Here is a 19,378-nt window from a genome sequence, read left to right as displayed (position 1 = left end):
TGGATAATGTGAACCATGGAACTGGGCAGGGTCAGTTGGAAGCAGCAAAATGCCAAGTGGGTGCTAGAATTGTGTAGGGCTACAGTATCCTCATTTCATGCCAGGAGGGTGGATGAATCATCCTGAGGGCTGTGGCAGGGTTTAGGTGCAGACTCATCCCTTACTGGGTTCATCTTCACTGAGGCCTCTTCAAACGTGAGCCAGTTGGTCCAGCATCTGTGTGACTGACCTGGGTAAGTCAGCTTAGGACATTGTTTAAAATAAGGAGCACTGAGGTGGGACAAGCCAAGTTCTATGCAGCTATTGCTTTGTGATCCCACTACCTAGCTTCCTGGGGATGCCAGTCACCTCCAGCTATTGCAAGCAACCTCAGTGGGTGTTTTTTGTTCTTCAAAACAAAGCCCAAAAATTAAATGCTTGGTGGAACCAGTTGAGGTTCATGTTATCTCATCAGTGTTTTCCCTGGTTTTAATGCTGGATTTTTGGGTCCCATCCCTAAGTGCAGGCAAGAGGCAGCTCCTCAGCTGAGGACACAGCTGCAGAGGCTTGGCGATAGGACATTGCCCTCATCTGCTGTAGCAGATGCAAACACCATTGCTGAAGCTACATTGCTGTGAACAGTGAGGGGCAGGAGAGAAGTTCTGAGTCAAAGACAAAGGAAACTTCTTCTCCTATCATTACCACAAGCTCAGGAAGGAAGGCCTCGTGCTGGCTGCCATCCCCTGGGCATGGTGGGGCCAGTCAGGACTGGGCGGTTCAGTTGTGCTCCTGGAGGGATGGATGCCCTGCTTTGAGGAGTGGGGCAAGGCCTCAGGCAGGCCCTGACAAGGCACCAGTGAGGGGTGACCCCATTATGAGACAGCCCCAGTGTGAGGAGCTCTGTGAGGGGAGCCCCAGGAAGGGGAACCGATGAGAGGACTCCAGTGAGAGGAGACTCAGGATGGTGCCCCATTGAAACAGCTGTACTGAGACCCATGAGGCTGCCCTGCCGAGGGGAGACAAGTGAAGGGACATGTGAAGGGAGACCCATGAAATGACGAGAAAGGAGAAACCCAGGAGAGGAGCCTCATGAGGCTGGTGACGCGACTCTGGAGATGGGCGCCCCATGAAGTTCACCCCGTGAGGGGAGACCTGTGATGGGACACCCGTGAGGGGACTCTGACGAGAGGTCCCCGTTGAGGGGAGCCCCGTGAAGTGGAACCAGTGAGGGAAGCGCCGTGACTGGGCTCCGGTGACAAGACTCCAGCGATGAGAGCCTCGGTGGGGGTTCGCGAACGGATCCCGGGCGCTGAGGGGCCCCGCACAGGGACCGGCCCCTCGCCCCTGCCGGCCCCGCCGCGCCGCTGCCGGCGCCCTGGCCGATGCGCAAGATGGCGCAAGGCGCTGCCCGCCCGCCCCCGCCCGCCGGCGGCCCCGCTCCCTCAGCGCCGCCCCCCCCGCCCGCCCGGCGCGGCGGCGTGTTCGCGCGGAGGGGAGCACCGCTGAAATCCGCTTTCCCCCCTTTTTTGCCTTTCTTTTTTCTCCTCCTCTATCCCCCGCCTTCCCCAACCGGAGGGTGGTTCTCGCTTCGTCTCCCTCCTTCCCTGCCTCCTGCGCGGGCTGCTCCCTCCCCGTGGGGCGCAGGGAGGCAAGCCCGCCCGCCCGGGATGCCATGGCTCCGCCGGGCTCCGCGCTGCCCGCCTGCCTGCTGGGGCTGCTGCTTCTCGGCTGCCGCGGAGGTAAGAGCGGGCTGGGTTTGGGGAGCGGGCGGGGGGACGGAACCTGCTGCCGCCGCAGCCGGCACCGGCGCTGCTCCCCGCGGCTCTCGCCCCTCGGTCAGTGCGTCGTTCTGTCGGTCGCTCCATCTCGTCCGCGGTGCTTCTCGCACTTCGCGTCCTCTTATCACCCAGTCCCCGGTTCCCCGTGTTCCTCCCCAGCTCCGCGCTTGTCTCCAGCCGGTCGGTACCGCTCACGCCTGCCGGTCACTCCCAGCCCCGCGCTCAGCCCGTCCCGGTGGCACCGGACAGCCGTGGAGGTTGAACGGGGCCGAACAGCTCCGAGAGGGAGCTGAAGGGACCGAGCGCGGCTCCGACACGCGTGTGTCCGCCTGTGCGGTGCGGAGGTGTGCGGCCAGGGCTCTTCGTGTCACCCGCCGTGTCACCATCCCTCTGAGGGATCGGGAAGCTCGTCTCTCTGGAGAGAGGATCCCGTTGGGGTCGTGGCTTTCGGTTGTAGACTCCTGCATTAGCTCTTCCAACACCTTAATCTGCCTGAGACATGTTACTGGAGCTGTGTTTTCACTTGGAAACCCCACGCGTGTGGAGAGCTCCAGGGAGGGGACCGTTTGTGGAGCCCTTGCCCTCATGGGCAGTGTTGGGATGGGATGAGGTGGCTGCCGTGGCATTGGCGTGGTTGGGCATCGGTGGTGCTCAGGCACCAGACCCGAAATCATCATCGGTGATGTGAGCGGGAGACAGTGCCTGAGCCAGCGAGTCGTGTTTGTTGGCAAAGCCGTGTTTGGTAGCTAGAAGAGAGACGTTGGGCTGCAAGTTGTGGGGATGACGGCAAGCTACTTTAAACCTCCCCGTATTGTGCTTTCCTATAATGACTGGCTCTGTTCACACAGCCACAGCCGGCTTCACCACCCACTGGATCAGGGCCGAACTACAAAAACATCAAAGAGATTTTTCCCTGGACCTACTGTCCTGCTGAGAAATTGCAATATTTTCCTTCTGCTGGTGATGCTTCTTGAGCATGGGGCTAATCTGAGAAGGAAACAGAGAAAGATGCTGTTCTAGTAGAACAGCCATGTGCCTCCTGCCTGCTCTTTACTCTGCAGCCTTAAAGATAGAGAAAAGTAGGAATTGTTTTAAAAGAACCCATGCTGGCAGCCCAGCATGGTCAGAGGGAGAAAAGTGACTGTTAGATGAATCAGAGAGTATCTGCTGAGGTGTTTAGGAAACCAGGCTGTGGTCTCTGTCCATAATAAACCTCGCCACGTGGTTCATAGCAGCCGCGGCGAGGAGAAGCCAGTGTAACATGCGGAAAATCCAAGTTATCTGTGAAGTGGATGCACGGAAGCAGGTCTCCTTACCCTGCTGGGATTCCTGGGTATGCAGGATGGTTGGGGAAAAAAATAGTTTATTTTAGGGGTAGGAAAGATAAAGAAGTGGATTTTGAAAGCAAAACTTTAGTAAGTTGAGTTTGCATCTAGTTTATTGCCTGCTGCTGTCCAAATCTCCCTGTGTGTTTGTTTATGCTGCAACCTGGCAGGTCAGTGGCTCTTGACTTTAAGGTGTGTTTTGCTGGCCCCACTGAAGAGTGCTTGGCTGCACTTCAAAAGTTTTCCTTTTGTGAGGGTCCCCCCCCCTTCCCTTGATGGGTTTATACGCTCTGGACACGGTGAAGAGCGAGGTAACATGCTTCTGTGCTCTGCTGAATGTAATAAACCCTCCAGTGTCGGCGTCAGTCAGAGCTGGAGCAGAAAGCCTTGCCGCGGGGACAGACGCTGCATGGGATGGGATGCTCTGCTCCCACTCCTGTGAGTTTCTAACTCCTCCAAATGCTGGCCTGGCGCTTGTAAACCATGCGTTGGGAGCTGCTGGTCAGCATGCTGGAGTGGGCTCAGCAGTGAGACAGTATTTTCTCTCTCTCTTTCTTTCTTTCTTTCTTTCTCTTTCTTTCTTGCTTGCTTGCTTTCTCTCTTTCTCTTTCTCTCTCTCTCTTTTTTAACTTTCCTGGAGCTCTTTGTTCTGGGTGGTGGACAGCTTTTGTTTCTGCTGAGCCCGGCATTCAAAGGCAGGCATAGGATACGAGAGGCTCCCCGGCTCTGCTCAGTAACAGCCTTGGAATTAAACATCATCATTTATATTTAAGTAGGCTTAACTTCTAAATTATTGAAGCTATAAGCTTTCACTAATTCCTACTCCATGTGGCTTTGTTGTTTTTGATGCAAAATAAAAGATTGCTTTCTCCTAAATTGGTGTAATATCCTGACTTTTTTTCTTAATATATGTAGAGAGTATCAGGTATCATTGCCCCGGCAACACTCAGGGATGATCTGTGAAATTCCAGCCCACATTTGGGCTTTGTCTCTCTGAGGGGTTCAACAGGAGAATCTTGGGATGTGGTTTTCCCGCGTGGTGGATGCAGCAGGCAGCCCATGAAATGGGGTGGTTGTCTCACAACTGTATCCTTGTGCACCATGATTGGGACTGGTGCTGGGTGCAAAGCTCACTCAGGGGTGCAAATGTGCAGCCACCCATGCCAGCGGCAACCAAACATCTGCTGGGACCACAACAGTGCCAAAACTAAACTTCTGATTGAAAGCATTTAAAAGCCAGCTGAGAAAGGAGAATAGGGCAGGTTGGTCCCCTTCTAATCTCTCCTTCCGCCCCTCACATAAGGAGTTAGAAATCTTGTAGTCTTATTACCTGTCAGGCTCAGCTCCTGTGCTCATTTATGTGCTGGCAGAGGGTCACAGGGAGAGAAGCTGTACAAAGCATCCCAGATCCAAGGTTATAGCCTGGTTCCCTGCTCTTCTCCTTCCTGCTCAATCCCAGTTTTGGTCCATGTACCCTGGTTCAATCAGCCCAGCATGGGCCAGTGTGGAGTAGCTGAGGTGCAGTGCTGTCTGGTGGAGAGCTGCAAAACTGCCCTCATTTCATGTCTGCAATGAGGAAGCCTCACTCTCTCTTTCCTGTCTGAACCCCTTTCTTTGATTTCCTTGTTTCTGGAGAGTCCCATGTCACAGTGTGTGGAGCTCCATTTGATTTCCTCATTTCTGGAAAGTCTCATGTCACAGCGTGTGGGGCTCAAAGCGATGATTTAGCAAAATGCCAGCCCCTTGCTTCAAAAACCCTTGGGATGCTGCTTCCCCACCACTTCCCCATCCCATTGTCTTGAGACATCTTTCTCTGCTGTGCTGGGATGGCCAGACCTGGCCTGCTCGCCTTACTACAGCATTAGGATCCAGCGGGAGCAGGACGGGGCCCTGACGTGGGGCTGTGGCACGGGGAGCAGCATGTGGCAGAGCTGGTGTGAAACTGCTGCCAGCACCCAGCTTTCCCCACAAAGCAGCGAGCGTTCAAGCAGACCACGCACTTTATTTTGCACCTTGTGACAGATCTGGGACCAAAGATGCCTTTTTCCATGCCCCCTTTCTCCCCCTGTGTTTGCTACTTTGCTCTCCCGGGCTTCTAACCCCGGATATTGTCCTTTTATTTGCTCTAACAAAACAACACAGGAGCCCCCCCCCCCCAGCTGCAGATTAAGAAATCCCCTTTAAACCACCCGAATAACATAGGGCAGGAACAGGAACAGCCCGTTGGAAATTACTTTGAAATCACAAACTTATTTGAACTTTACTGGAGCTTTTAGTTTTACAGAGTTTAGAAACTAATAAATTATGGATCAGGGCTCATGAAAACCTACCCGGGTCCGCGTGTCCTGACAGAATATGTAACATTTTGGGTTTGCAGGAAAATAAAAATAATTGTTTACACATGTTCCAGAGTCATTGGCAAGCATATAAAACTGATGGTTAAGGAGGACAACATGTCAATAATTGCACTTTAAAGGTAAAGAGAAAGGCAAGTAGGCGACCGCACGGAGGAGAGCGCCCGGCGCGCTGAGCTGGCCTCGCTGTCGTATCAAATGTCACCGTCGTATCGCGCCCTGGGCTCAAGAGGAGCGCAGTCACTTAACAGCCCAGAGTCACTCCCTCCTCCACAATTGAAAACCAGAGTTTCAGAGCAGAGTCAAGCATTTGCTGCCTGGTTTTCTGTCGGTCTTATACATGGATTTGTGTTGATGAAGCTAATGGCGAGTCAGGAGGAGGTGGGTTGTGGTGGGTGAGCAGTGAGGGTGCTTTTGCAAAAGGATCTTCGCGGCTGAAACTGGAGAGTCCATGGAAAGGGAAGGAAGTGCTAGGAAATGGCTCTGGTTTGAGGTGATCAGGATTGGTGCAGTGCTCGGCTCCCCAAGAGGAGCACTGTGGTGCTTTCCTCTAGCCTGGATTTCAGGGTAGGAGGGGTTAAGGCAGAGGGGATGGCAGGGAAGACAGAGTGTTGTGTTTGCTTTGAATCCCCTGGATGCCATGAAGAGTATCAGAGGTTTTCACATGCATGTAAACTTCTCATCCTCCAGAAGGACCTTGCCTTGCCTTTCCTTGCACACTCTTCAGTGCCACTGGCTGGAACTCAAACTGAATTTCAGGGACTGGGCAGTGGGACTGTGGTGGCTGGTGATTTTGGCACTGTCATACCAGGATGGCTCCCTTGGCAGCCTTGTGCCATCACATTCCTCCCAGCCACTTTTCTGATCCACGACCATCATTACCCACCATGTGGCCAGTCCATTCTCTGCTGGGTTTGGCCATGGGGACAGCCATCTCCCTGTTGCTTTCTTGCAGGATTGGGATCTGAAACTGGGAACCTTGGCTCTTGCCCCATTCTACATTAGAGCACCTTTGGGGGCTGAATCCTGGAGGGACCCCTGCTCTGGGCACAGCATTTGCCGTCTTGGCTGCTGCCTTTGCTGTCCTCTCACGTGCAGTTGGTTGCTGCTCCCTATTTGTATTGCTGATGCTCTCTGGGGTAGGACTGTGATCTGGTCAGGGCTGAGAGACACGTGGGGAATGCAAATAACAACACATCCTGGCTCTCTGGGCTTGTTGCCATGCTCTGTGGGTGCCTCACTGTGGATGGAGCTACTGAGGGCAATTAACTCAGAAAAGGTCTTTGCCCTTTCTGGCTACACCAACAGGTTTCACCCTGCCTTCTTCAGAGGTGGGGGAGCCTCTCAGAGCCCAGCTCTGAGGAGGACTCCGAGCTCATCCTGGAAAGGGTCTTTGTGCTCTGAATGCTTCCAGCTTCCACACTGTGTTTAACAAGCGACCTCCTGGGATTTGCCCAGTCTGGCCTTAAACATCTGAAAATTATTTGGGGCCACTTTTCTGGTTCTTTGGGCTGTGTTTGTCTTCCTTGGCTGAAATTTGTGTCCCCACCGAGGGCAGTGATGCTGGGCATGTCTCTGGGCTCTGCATCAGGTGGCTGAGAGGTCGCGGTATCCTCAACAGAGACCTCCTGCAATTGCTTAATGAATGGATGTGGTTTATGTGTCCTGATGGAAAAATCACTTTATATAACCTCCTGTCCAAAAGGAAAACAAATAAAAAATTCTGAGCCAGTAAACTTTACTGCCAGCAAGATGTTGGGCTTGTTACAGCCGATTCTCCTCTTCTTTCAGGGTAGGTTTTTCTGGCTGCCCTAAAGAGCCAATTTGCACTTTACTGCAGTGCAGTGCTTCTCTCCTTAGGGTCTGGGTCAGCCTCAAGGATATTTAAGGGGGCAGCAGCTGGAATTTTAGGCTGCCAATTTCATCAGCCTGAAACCTGTTTTAATCAGCTGGAGAACATCTTTCAGGTCTAGATCTCACTTCATCTCATATCCCCCCATTTGCAGAAGGATTTAAAAAAAACCAAGAAGGAATCACTGGGGAAAAAAAAAAGCAGAAGCCCTCTTTAGTGGGGCTGTCCCAGCCAGGTTTTTAGTCCTGTGCATCCCACTATGGTCCCTCACAGGGATGCAGGGGCACCTTCTTTTGGCTTTATTGAAGCAGGACTATCATGGCTCTCCTTGGTGGTGGTAAGGCTGCTCTGGTGGGTCACTGCTGATTTATGCTGTTAGGCAGGGAACAAACAGGGTGAATCAGAGAGGGCAGATTTCTGCTCCTGAGAGGCAGTTTGCAGGTGGATGTTGTGCTATTGGTGCGATGGGATTGGAGCTGGGACCGCCTCTATCTCCCCACCAGTGCTCCTGATGATGCTGTGCAATATCTCGCCGTGCCATGAGCTCAGCTCAGGCTCTTGGCAGGTCGTTTCATCTCTCTGTGATTAATGTTCCCTGTCTAGAAGGGGAGTAATAATACGGGCTTCATCTGTCGGGACCATGTGCTCCCGGGGCAGGGATGACTCTGCTGACTGTGGGGCTGGACAGGCTCCAGGAGGACGAGCAGTGATGTGACTGAGGTCCTCGGCGATGGATGTCACCGCTAATTAAAGCGGTGAGACGAGCTGCTCGCGGTTTTCAGCAGCGCGGGAGGGGAAAGCCAAAATCGGGCTTCCCGAACGGCAAAGGACGGACAATGCTGGCCTAGGAGCGAGTTCTTTTGAAGCTTTGAACATGAATCACAGTGTCAAGTAAAAAATAATTAAACTTTTTTTTTTTCTTTTTTTTTTTTTTAAATGTACTTCAAAGTGTCTTTTAAGCTTCCCATTAATTCGGAGTTCTTTCTCTCAGCACTAAATAAATCTCTGGGTTCAAAAGCACAAGTGCTAATTAGTTTCTCTGAGTACGCCTGTCTGCTTGATCAATAGGGAAGGGAGTTTGTGTTAAATATTTGCACATATAGTCAGATATTGTATTGCTCAGGGAGATGGTAAATGTTGCTCAAAAGGAGACTTGTAGAGTGAGGGTTCCAATAGTTTTCCTGTGGCCTTTATGTCAGAGCTAATAACGCTTCCTCCTCCCTCTGTCCTTCTGCGGAGGGCAAAGCAATTTTCCCTCGTGCTCTCCCCGGTGCAGCCTGCCAGCGCCGAGCCAATCCTGCCTCACACCCCTGCTTCTAAGTACAAACTCAAGCTGCCCTGAGCAGAGTTTCATCTCAAGCAGAGAGCGGCTGTGAGCCACGCTGCCTCATAGTCCCTTTCAGGAGGTACCCGGAGTGCTGTGTGCGATGGGCTGGGTCTTGGATGAGCAGCCTGCTGTTGGGGAGGGATGGGGCTTTCAGAGTCCCCGAGTGAATGAACACAGCCTTGGCCATTTCCTCTCTGTCTCTCTCAATTAATTGCACTTTTACTGTTTCCATGTGCCTTCAGTGTGTTGCTTACCTGCAACTTTGCAGTGTTTCTGTGCCTTGCTGGGAACAACAGTCAGTTATTTATGCTAACGGAGTTGGGTCCCCTCTGTCCCCTGTCACCCTCATTACCCCTCATTACTCCCTCTGGCCCATCTGAGCTGGCCTCTAGAGCAAACACCAGGAGCCTTCTTGGCCTGCCATGGAGATTCCTCTGTGAGCATTGCTGTCCCTTTGTCTCATCCTAGGCATCCCAGGGAGGAAGGACTGTGCATTCAGAGTCCATCTTCCAAGACCTGGAGCCCCACAGTGCCAGTCTTGGAATGCCAAATCCAAACATCCCTGTTGAAACCTGATCTTTGAAAACCATTTTAAATACAAATAATCTCTGGTTTCAGTCAAATGGATGCAGGAGGCTCTTTAGAAGGGGATGAGAAGGTGTAAAGCACCCAGTTTCTGTTGTGCCTTTCACCCATTTCTCTCCAGTGGATGTTCATCAGCCATGTGGCTCTCAGGTTGGGCTTTTGTAGGCCACTTTCTTGTGTCTGTTTCTGATGGTGTGCAGCATCTCAGGGCCTCATCCTTCACTGAGAAAACTTCCATGAACATTGTGGCTTGTGGAAGCATGGAATGGGAGTTCTTCTCACCAAGATCACTCTGCCCCCAAATCATGCCATGAGGCTGAGTGCTGTAGGGAATGGGGCTGGTTTCAGGGTTACCTTAGGCTGGAGAAGAGCCAATGGCCACTTCCTCAGAGATTTCTGTGTGCTGAGGACCTGGTGGGCTGCAGAAACAAGCTCAGGTTGCTTTGCCAGTGAGACTCTTGCCGATCCTGCTGCCAGTGACTTACCTATTTGTGAGACTCAGACATTTTCCCCATAAAAGACAGAGCCTGTGGTTTTTGCAGAGTGGAATACTGAGTCCCTTGAGGACCAAAGCTCAGTTTGTAAAGGCAATTTCAGATCTATCTCTTTAAGAATGAAGATAGACAGCTTTAGGGTGTCTGATGTGTCCATGATGCCAAGGAAAGGCATGAGGACTTTTGAAGAGCAGCAGATACCTCTCTGCATATTTCAGTATCTAAGTATTTTGGGAGGAGAGAGGCTTTTGGCTGAGTTTGCATGGAATCCCCATTTTGGGATGGAAGAAAGAGCTTGGCTTCTCCCAGTTCCCCAGGTATGGTGGGCTTACTTCTCCCTGTGTGTCCAGTAAGTTGGTCACATGGTCCTGAAGCCACCAGGGAGGTGTCAGTGGGATTTCTTCCAAGTCAGAAAAACATCCCCTGAGAAAAGCACCCATTGAGGAGGAATTTAGATGCTTCTGGGCACCTCGAGGTGTCTGCAGGTTACAAACCAGTTGCACCACGTGACACCTTGAGGCACAGTCCTGCTCTTGCCTACAGCCTGAGGAAACCCTAGGACCATGCAGTGCTGTCCCCACCCCAACCTGTGTCTGAGGGTACTGGTCCTAATTAGGATCATCATCAGTTCTGCTTCTCCTGCAGCCTGGAGTTAGGATAAGACTGACTGTTTATGGAGGTAAACATGATTATCTCCAATCACAGGCCTTAATGATGGTTGCTATAATGACAGCTATTGTGGGAAGGGCGTGTAATTATGTTGATTCTTCCTTTTATTGTACATCTAATAATAAGCTGCTTTATCTGAGAGTAGAGGGAAGAGATAGGGCATTTATTTCATTAGGGATTTTTTCTGATTGCTTGTTAAGCTAAATCCCAAAATCTTGTTCAATCTTTCTGGAGTCAGAAGTCCTCCTTGGTTCAGTGTCAGGGCATGAGGCTTCTCATCCTTTCTAACTCCCAGGAGCACTCACACAGGGAACGGGGCCCCAGCATGGTAGGTGCTGTTAAGACTCTGTCCACTTTGCAGAAAAATGTGGAGCATTCATCTAATTCCTTAATTTTCACCCCCCCCAAAAAAAAAGTAATTGATGGTTTTGTGCTGGCTGTGGTCTGACTTGCTTGAGAGGACCCCAGGGCTATCTCATAAAAAAGAAGTCACAGTGAGCGATAGATCACCGAGATGGCTGGAGCTAGCCTGACATTTTAAGACTTAATGGGTTAATAAAGTCTGTGTTTTAGGTGTCTGTCACTAAGTAGAGTTTGTCCATTCCCTGCACACACTCATACCTTGGCTGCTGTACCTTTGACCTGCCGTGCACTACCCCTGCCTTCTTTGTCTGCTCCGTCCATCTGCCTCGGCTCAGGTTGCACTCAATGTTTATCCCCCGTAATCCAATTTAAGTTGCTGTAGAAAGCAGTGGGGATTTGCAGAAAGAAAGGAAAAAATCTCACTGGGTTTGCAAAGCAGAAAAGACAGACCTTTTCCCCTGCTTTTTCTGCAGGATAACTGCTGCTTCTCCTCGCTTTTATTTTTGCCATGCATTAACGTTCTGCTCTCTGCTCCGGTTTTGAGCCTCAAGCAGTGGAATCCTGTCCTTGGTGGGGTCTGTGTTAGGCACAGGCATTACAAAGTCTCTGCTGTGGCTGGTCAAGAGAAATTGCCTCTGTGTGTCCCAGTGTTGTGAGCTGCTCGAGTCACTTCCCTGAGCCCATGAGATAGGGGAGAAGCTGTACTGCAGGTTTGAGCAGCTGGAAACCTCCACCCATGGAGGGGCTGCTGCACAAGAGAACTGTTAGAAAGGTTTTCCCCATTTTCAGGTGAAATTGTAGTTTTCTTACTCTGTTGGAATTTTTTTCCCCACTGCTCTTTAAAAAGACATAATTCACCTGCCTTCATCCCTGCCTTCACACCCTTCAAATATTTATGTAGAACTGTTTCTGTTGGAAAAGACCTCTAAGTTCATTGAGTCCAACTCTCAGCCTAAGACCACCATGGCCATTAAACCATATCTCCAAGTGCCTTGCCCATATGTTTCTTGATCACCTCAAGGGATGGTGACTCCACCACATCCCTGGGCAGCCTGTTCTGGAATTTTTTTTTGCCTGATATCCAACTTAAATCTCTCCTGGCACAACTTCAGGCCAGTTTCCTTAGTTCTATCATCTGATTCTAGGGAGAAGAGACCAACCCCCACCTCACTCCAACCTCCTTGTAGAGAGCAATAATGTCTCCTCACAGCCTCCTGCAGGCTGACAAATCCCAGTTCTCTCAGTAGCTTTTCTGTACACCCTTCACCAGCTTTGCCTCCCTTCTCTGTACATGCTCCATCGACTCAATGTATTTCTTATAGTGAAGGGCCCAAACCTGAACACCGTGAGCGGTGACCTCACCAGTGATAAATCCAGGGGCATGATCACTGCCCTTGTCCTGCTGACCATACTATTCCTGATACTGTCCAGGATGCTGGTGGTCTTCTTGGCCACCTGAGCACGCTGCTGGCTCCTGTTTCTCAGTCACTTTTTGTCTTTCATGTCAGTGTGTGCTTTGGCCTAGTCTTTGAGCAACAGCTCTATTCCTGTCCTCTTCTGCAGTCTCATCATGACTGTATGGCAAGTCATACCCTAAAAAGGTGTGCTGGGCCACCTGAGGTGTAACATGCCAAAGATGTGGCTTTGTAAATCTTTTGTTGGCCAAGAAGTAAATTAGGACATATCTGCATGGTGGGAAGCCAAGGTCTGTCTATAGTTGGTCCAGGTTCTGCAGTAACTTATCTCTGGGTCTGTCTATAGTTGGTCCAGGTTCTGCAGTAACTTATCTCTGGGTCTGTCTATAGTTGGTCCAGGCTCTGCAGTAACTTAACTCTGGTGGACATCATATAGTGTAATTGCTTTGCAAGAAAGCTTTTGTGTTGCTGAGCCACAACATTGAGCATTTCTGTGCTTAACTTGCTCTTCATTAAGGGCTGAACAGCACCATCCTTAGCCTGCTACAGCATGAGAGAGTGCAAAGACCCAGAAGGGCACGTGTTAGGTGCGAGAGGCAAACAGCCTCCTGCTCTGCCAAGCAGGGAAGTGTCATGGAGACGCTGGTGACAATATGGTCTGGATCGGGAGCTGCTGATCCCCCATCTTCACCTCTGCCAGCTGTGCTGCCAAGGGGTCTGGGGCACAGCACAGCCCCCTCCCTGCCTGCATACGTGGGAGTAGAACATGAGGGAGAGGAGTGGAAGATGGGGGAGAAAAGTGGAAGATGGGGAAGAGGAGAACATGGGAGGAGAGGAGTGGAAGGTGGCAGAGGAGTGCAACGTGGGGAAGAGGAGTGGAACGTGGAGAGAGGAATGGATTTCTTGAACTGGTGTAAAGTTCTGCTCCTGGGGTGGGAATGGCTGATGCGAAGGAAGCACTGCCCCCTGCTTGTTCAAGTTTTTGTTGCTGCACCCCTGCAAACGGAGGTGAAGTGGAGCCAGGGTTTGGCAAGCCACTGAAGGGGTGTTGTGTGCCTATTCCCATCACTGGAGTCTCTGAAGGCAACCTTGAAGATCTGCAGCTGTGTTTGTGCCTTTGGAAACTGCATCCCAAGATCTTGATAGCAAAGACTTGGGAGGCAACCCATGCCCAAGGGCCTTGTGTTTCTCCAAAACGCTTGCACCCTGTAGTCCTGTTGCAGCCCACTCTTAACTCAAAGGCTCTGGGCAACCTGATATAGTTGAGGATGCCCCTGCTTACTGTCATGGGAATTGGACTAGCTGACCTTTGGAGGTCATAGTATCACAGTATCAGAGTATCAGTCAGGGTTGGAAGGGACCACAAGGACCATCTAGTTCCAACCCCCCTGCCATGGGTCCCTTCCAGCCCAGACTATTTTCTGTGATTTTCATCATCTTGTTAGCTCTTCCTGCATCGGTGGACACGCCGCTGACTCTGTCCTCTCTTCATTTTAGATTTTGGCCTCTCCTCCGAGCTGGCATTCGTTGTGGAGCCCAGCGATGACATAGCTGTGCAGGAGCAACCTTTGGTCCTCTACTGCCAGGTGGAGGGCATCCAGCCCATCACCATCACGTGGCGGAAGAACGGCGTGACGATCGTGGACAGCGAGAACGCCTTTATGTTGGCCAATGGCTCACTCTACGTGTCCCGCTTCCAGAGGGCGCGGGCAGACGGCTCCTCGGACGAGGGCGAGTACGACTGCGTGGCGCAGAACCACTATGGGCTGGTGGTCAGCCGGAAGGCCAAGATTCAGGCAGCGAGTAAGTATGGGCATTGTCCCCCCCACACCGCCTGGGGCAGTCCCACAAGGGGCTCTGGCTTTGCTGGGAAGCAGGAGGGCAGTGTGGTGGGTGCTGGGCATTTGGGGAGGGAGGATTAAAGAAAGGGAAGAGAAACAAGAACCTGGAGCTGCTGTGGGCATTTGGCTGGCATCTAATCCATTTAGCTGTCCAGAGCTAATCAGCCTTCTAGGGGAGAAAGCTAAAAGCCACCTTCTAGCAATAAATTGCCTGCCTTGAAGGGGTAAGTTGCATTAAAGTCATGTGGTGAAGAAGTCTGTGATTTGTGTATATCTTCTACAGCGGGTTTGGAAGCTTGTTTGCTGTGCAGCGTGGCTGGGCTCTGCTTGGCAGGCAGTGCTTTCCAAACCATAGACAAAGACCTTCTGAAGGTCATGGTTTCCTTCATTTTTTTATTTAAGGCAGGCAGTGTGGAGGCAGCAAGGTCTTATTTACTACCCGGCATGGCAGTGCCTTGGGGGGGGAGGGCAAGGCTAACAACACCAGACAGATTGTCTGCTGGGGGAGCCCAGAGTAGGAAAGAGATGAAAATGTCAGAAGGGAATGAAATTTAAAGGTGGGGGAGGAAGAATTACAGGGTAGCCTGTGACTCTAGCCCTGAATGCTACCCAGCTTAGCCTACTGCATCACCATGGCCAGAGCAATTAGTCTTGTGGGGTCTCCTCTTATGGAGCACAAGACTTCTGAGAAGTGACTGAGGGAACTGGGGCTGTTCAGTCTGGAGAAAAGATGGCTGAGGGGAGACCTTCTGGCTCTCTACAACTCCCTGAAAGGAGGTTAGAGCCAGGTGGATGTCAGTGTCTTCTCCCAGGGAACAAGAGGAATCAGCTGTATCAGGGGAGGTTTAGATTAGACATTAAGAACAATTTCTTCTCCTAAAGGGTTGTTAAGCACTGGAATAGGCTGCCCAGGGAAGTGATGGAGTCACCATCCCTGGAGAGATTTAAAAACCTTGTAGATGTGGTGCAGAGGGACATGGTTTAGTGGTGACCTGGCAGTGCTGAATTAATGGTTGGACTTGATGATCTTAAAAGTCCTCTCTAACCACAACCGTACTATGGGTTTTAAGATTCCTGCCACACAGACTGCTAGGTTCCCCCTTGCTGGCTCTGGTTGTTGGTTTGTGTTTGTCCCAGGACTGATGGCAAAGCTGAGGTATCTTGGTGGTTTCTGTCCCTGTTGTGTTGGTGGCCTGTTTTCCCACAGACTGTCTGTGGGCTTTCGGGGTGCAGCTGCTGATCTTTTTTGCATTCAGAGGTCACTGCTGGGTATAATTTATACATGGATGTGAGGACAGGTGTCGAGCATAGCTCTGAGACCTGGCCAAATGCTGGTTTGTTAGATAAGTTCTACTGAAGGGTTCTTGTCTGGGAGGTGGCTACTGCTGTTCTTTCTGTGCAAGCCACTTACTACTGCTTCTGTTGCATTTGTAAATTGCAAACCGTTGCAAAGCAGGAAAAGTCTATGACAAAGTCTGGGGCCGAGGTCCCCTGCCTGCACTCCTCAAACTGGGGGGGCCTTCCTGAGTGCTGCCACCAGCTCCCTGCAGCACCAGGGCCGGCTGGCAGCCCACCAAGGGAACACTCCAGCCCTTGTGTATAACAATTCCCGAGTGCATGAAGTGGCCATCTGCAAACCTAGCTTTTCAGTAGTGTAAGAAGTGACATTGTCCAGGAGCCAAGGGCTTTGGGTCCGTGCCAGAGTAGCAGCTGGATCTCAAACTTGTCAGTCTTGTGGTGCTAAACCTTGGAGCACTTTTGGTGAATGGCTCTGGCATTTATGAGCTGGGAGCTGGCTGATGCACAAGCACTGTGTCAAACTTCTTGGACCTGTAAACAGGAGCCATGAGAGCTGGAGAAATTGCCTTTGGGATAGCAGGTTGTCTACAAAAACCGTTACCTCTGCTCCTGCATCAGTGTGGATGTGATTTGCTGGGGGTCCCTGAATAGCATTTCCTTTTGTAGCCCTAGTTTTGTGTGAGTTAAAACGAAAAAGGGATTGTGTTGAAAAAGCTCTGGTCTCTATTCTGGATTCAGGCTTGGTTTCTTGCCAGCTCTGAGAAGAGGTCTGGGTGAAGCCAGCTTGATGCCACAGGTGCCTGTGGATAATGGGAATAAAATGGCATGTTGTGGGCAAATGTAACCTGCTACTGAGGGCAGGCTCGCTCGCCGTGCCTGAACCGCAGGAGCATGCACTTGCACTTGGGACACGGCTTAAAGGTAGATGAAATCTCCTAAGAATGAGTAACACTTGTACCTTCAAGCTCCCATGTCTTAAGGTGGTTGCAGACAAGTAATAGTGATTTTCCTTGCCCCAAGTCACGGTAAGCAAGTCAAACAAAGGAGGAGGTAATTACCCCCATTTTAGAGATGACAGGACCATCACAGTGAAGAAATGGGTGCTGGCTGCCTGGGAGGAAAAGAAAGCCCAAGCGCTAAGCAGACCTTTGCGGAGCTGAGTAAATACTGCCGGTGGGTAAAACCTCATCCCAACGCTGATCTCTTCTTCCCTCTGAGCCTGACATCTGAACACAAAAGCAAAGGAGAAATAAAAACCTTTCACAAACAAAAATCTTGAAAGTTGATCAAGGCCGTGCTACTGAGGAATAAAGGGGATCTGACAGACCGGAGCCCCTTGAGAGCTCTGCTGCACTTTTCGCTGTCTTCAAAGGCGGGCTGTTAGTCTCATATCACCGTTACAGACCCTGGCTTTGTACTAGTGCTTGGAATATAATCTTCTTGGCTGGGAGGAATGTACATATTTGCATTCAGGAAATGTGGGCTGGATATCGTGTTTTTATGTTTCAAATTTACTTCAACACTTGGCGCTGAGTGAAATTGAACAGGAAGAATCTGCCGCTCTCAGCCGCTGCGCGTGCGGCCCCCATGGCCTCGAGGTGCATCCAGTTTCCCCATGGAACTTCTTAAAACCTTCCTCCTGAAAACTGACTCATTAAATGTGTTTAACTAAAATTCAGGGGAATGCCTGTGTGTTCTCGTTGTCATTTCGCTCTCTTGAGTATCTTTATCACTGATCTGGATGAGGGGATGGAAAGCACAGTCAGTACGTTTACAAACAACGCCAAGTTGGGTGGCAGTATTGGTCTGCTTGAGAGTAGGAAAGCTCTACAGAGGGATCTGGACAGGCTGGAAAGATGGTGTGAGATTCAACATGGGCAAGTGCCAGGTCCAGGACTCAGGTCACAATAATCCCATGAACGCTTCAGGCTTGGGGCAGAGCGGCTGGAAAGCGGCCAGCAGAAAAGGACATGGGAGTGGTGTTTGCCTGCTGGCTGAGCATGAGCCAGCATGTGGCCAGGTGGCCAAGAAGGCCAACAGCATCCTGGCCTGTATCCGGAATAGTGTGATCAGCAGGACCAGAGGTGACTCCCATCCTGTACTCACCAGCACTGGTGAGGCCACACCTCAAATGCTGTGCTCAGTTTTGGCCCCTCCCTACAAGAAAAACATTGAGGTGCTGGAGTGCGTCCACTGGAGACTCAGGGGTGACCTTATTACTCTCTACAACTACCTGAAGGGAGGTTGTAGACAGGCAGAGGTTGGTCTCTTCTCCAGGCAGCCAGCCCCAGAACAAGAGGACACAGTCTCAGGCTGCGCCAGAGGAGGTTTAGGTTGGATGTTAGGAAGAAGTTCTATACAGAGAGAGTGATTGCCCATTGGAATGGGCTGCCTGGGGAGGTGGTGGAGTCACCATCATTGGAGGTGTTCAGGAGGAGAGTTGAAGGGGTGCTTGGTGCCATGATTTAGTTGTTTAGGTGGGTTGGATTGGTTGATGGGTTGGACGTGTTGATCTTGAAGGTCTCTTCCAACCTGGTTTATTCTATGTATTCTATGTATTCAAAGAAGGGCAATGGAGCTGGTGAAGGGCACAAGTCTTGTGAGGAGCAGCTGAGGGAACTGGGCTTGTTCAGCCTGGAGAAGAGGAAGCAGAAGAGAGACCTTCTGGCTCTCTCTACAACTCCCTGAAAGGAGGTTGGAGCCAGGTGGGGAGTTGGTCCTTTCTCCCAAGAAAGATGCACCAGGGAAGGTTTTTGTTGGATGTGAGGAACAATTGAATCCCCAAAAGGGATGTCAAGCCCTGGAACAGGCTACCCAGGGCAGTGGCAGAGTCCACATCCCTGCAGGGATTTCAAAGCCGTGTAGCTGTGATGCAAGGTTTAGTGGTGGACCTGACAGTGCTGGGTTAGCAGTTGGACTCAGCGATGTTAAAGGTCTTTTCCAGCCTCAGCAATTCTGTGATTCTTTTCTATGGTTATTAACCAAAGGTACTTGGCAGAGGGAAGTGGACCATGTCTGGTTTGCGGAATAGCAGGTCAGATGCTGAACACACTGATAATATTTTATTAGTGTATCCTTCTTCTGAGCAAGCACAAGTGTGCAAGCAGCCTGCACATGGCTGAGTTGGGTGGAGGCCCTTGTCCTTTCCCCCCTCTGCCCAACCCGCAGGGCAGAATTTTTTCAGTTGCTGTTTCTGTGTCTGTTCAAACCCTGGTGTGTTAGTTTAGAAGGTTGTGGAATGCAACATGTTTTCATAATCTGATCAGGTTATTGAATACAGACCCTTTCTTCCTCCTAATGGCAGTTTCATAATTTCACATGACTCTGAGCTGCCTTAATTAAAATCAGTTTTGTAGGCAGAGTGTTCTCAGGAGGCACTGCCTGGCTGTGTCTTCACAGCTCTCTTTGAGGAGCTCTGTTTCCCTGGTACATGACAGAAGCTGATGCATGCCTTTGCTGTCTGAGGAAGAAGATACCCTCTGAGCAATAGTCATGGCTAGAGTCCACTCCCTTGGAAGGTGAACTTTCTCCTTGTCACCACCCTCTGCTTAACTTGGCCTTATTTGACTCTGATCATCTTGTCTCATGGCATTTCCAGCCCTTTTTGCCGATGCTGTAATTTGATGGAGCTGACTCCACATCATCATAAATCACAGCCTGGCTGGTGGAGTAAGACCCATTGATTGTATCACTCAATAACAAGCAGTTACCACTAATTGGAAATCACCATCAAACTGGGTATCGGCTCGGGCTCTGCACGCAGCCAGCCTGGGAGCAGCAATTTTCCCTGTTTGATCTGCTGCTATCAAAAAAAATACAACAACAACAGGAAAGAAAGAAGGAAAGTCAATTATGCAACTTAAAACCAAAGAGGTTTCTTGAAGTTGGGTGAAATGGACCTGCCCACAATTTGAAACCCTGTGGGACCTGAGAATGGCTCTGGAGAGATCTGGGCTTGTAAAGATGCTTGCTTCATCATGTCTTGCTGCAGGGGGAGTTTGTAGCCAAGCAGAACGGCACACATCCCTCTGCCCTTCTCTGCTCCCATACCCCCTTCCCTTCTTCATCCTGCCCCAAATCCCACTCCTCCATGTCCC

At 50.8% G+C, this 19,378-nt stretch overlaps 1 protein-coding gene across 1 annotated transcript in view; it reads left to right on the top strand.

Moving 5' to 3' along the window:
* The first annotated feature begins 1,651 nt into the window (after window positions 1–1,651).
* The window catches only part of IGDCC3 (immunoglobulin superfamily DCC subclass member 3), a 111,709-nt gene continuing 93,982 nt past the window's right edge, over window positions 1,652–19,378 (top strand). Inside the window, exons 1-2 of the mRNA XM_068143496.1 lie at window positions 1,652–1,718; window positions 13,639–13,944. Coding sequence (XP_067999597.1) covers window positions 1,652–1,718; window positions 13,639–13,944 — 373 coding nt within the window. The remainder of the gene's footprint in view (window positions 1,719–13,638; window positions 13,945–19,378) is intronic.

This window comes from Melanerpes formicivorus, unplaced genomic scaffold, assembly GCF_026170545.1.
Source record: "Melanerpes formicivorus ecotype bairdi unplaced genomic scaffold, bMelFor1.0.p_v2 SCAF_10, whole genome shotgun sequence".
NCBI classification, from domain to species: Eukaryota; Metazoa; Chordata; class Aves; order Piciformes; family Picidae; genus Melanerpes; species Melanerpes formicivorus.
The sequence above is the reverse complement of the archived record's forward strand: the minus strand, read 5'-3'. Positions and strand labels throughout refer to the sequence as shown.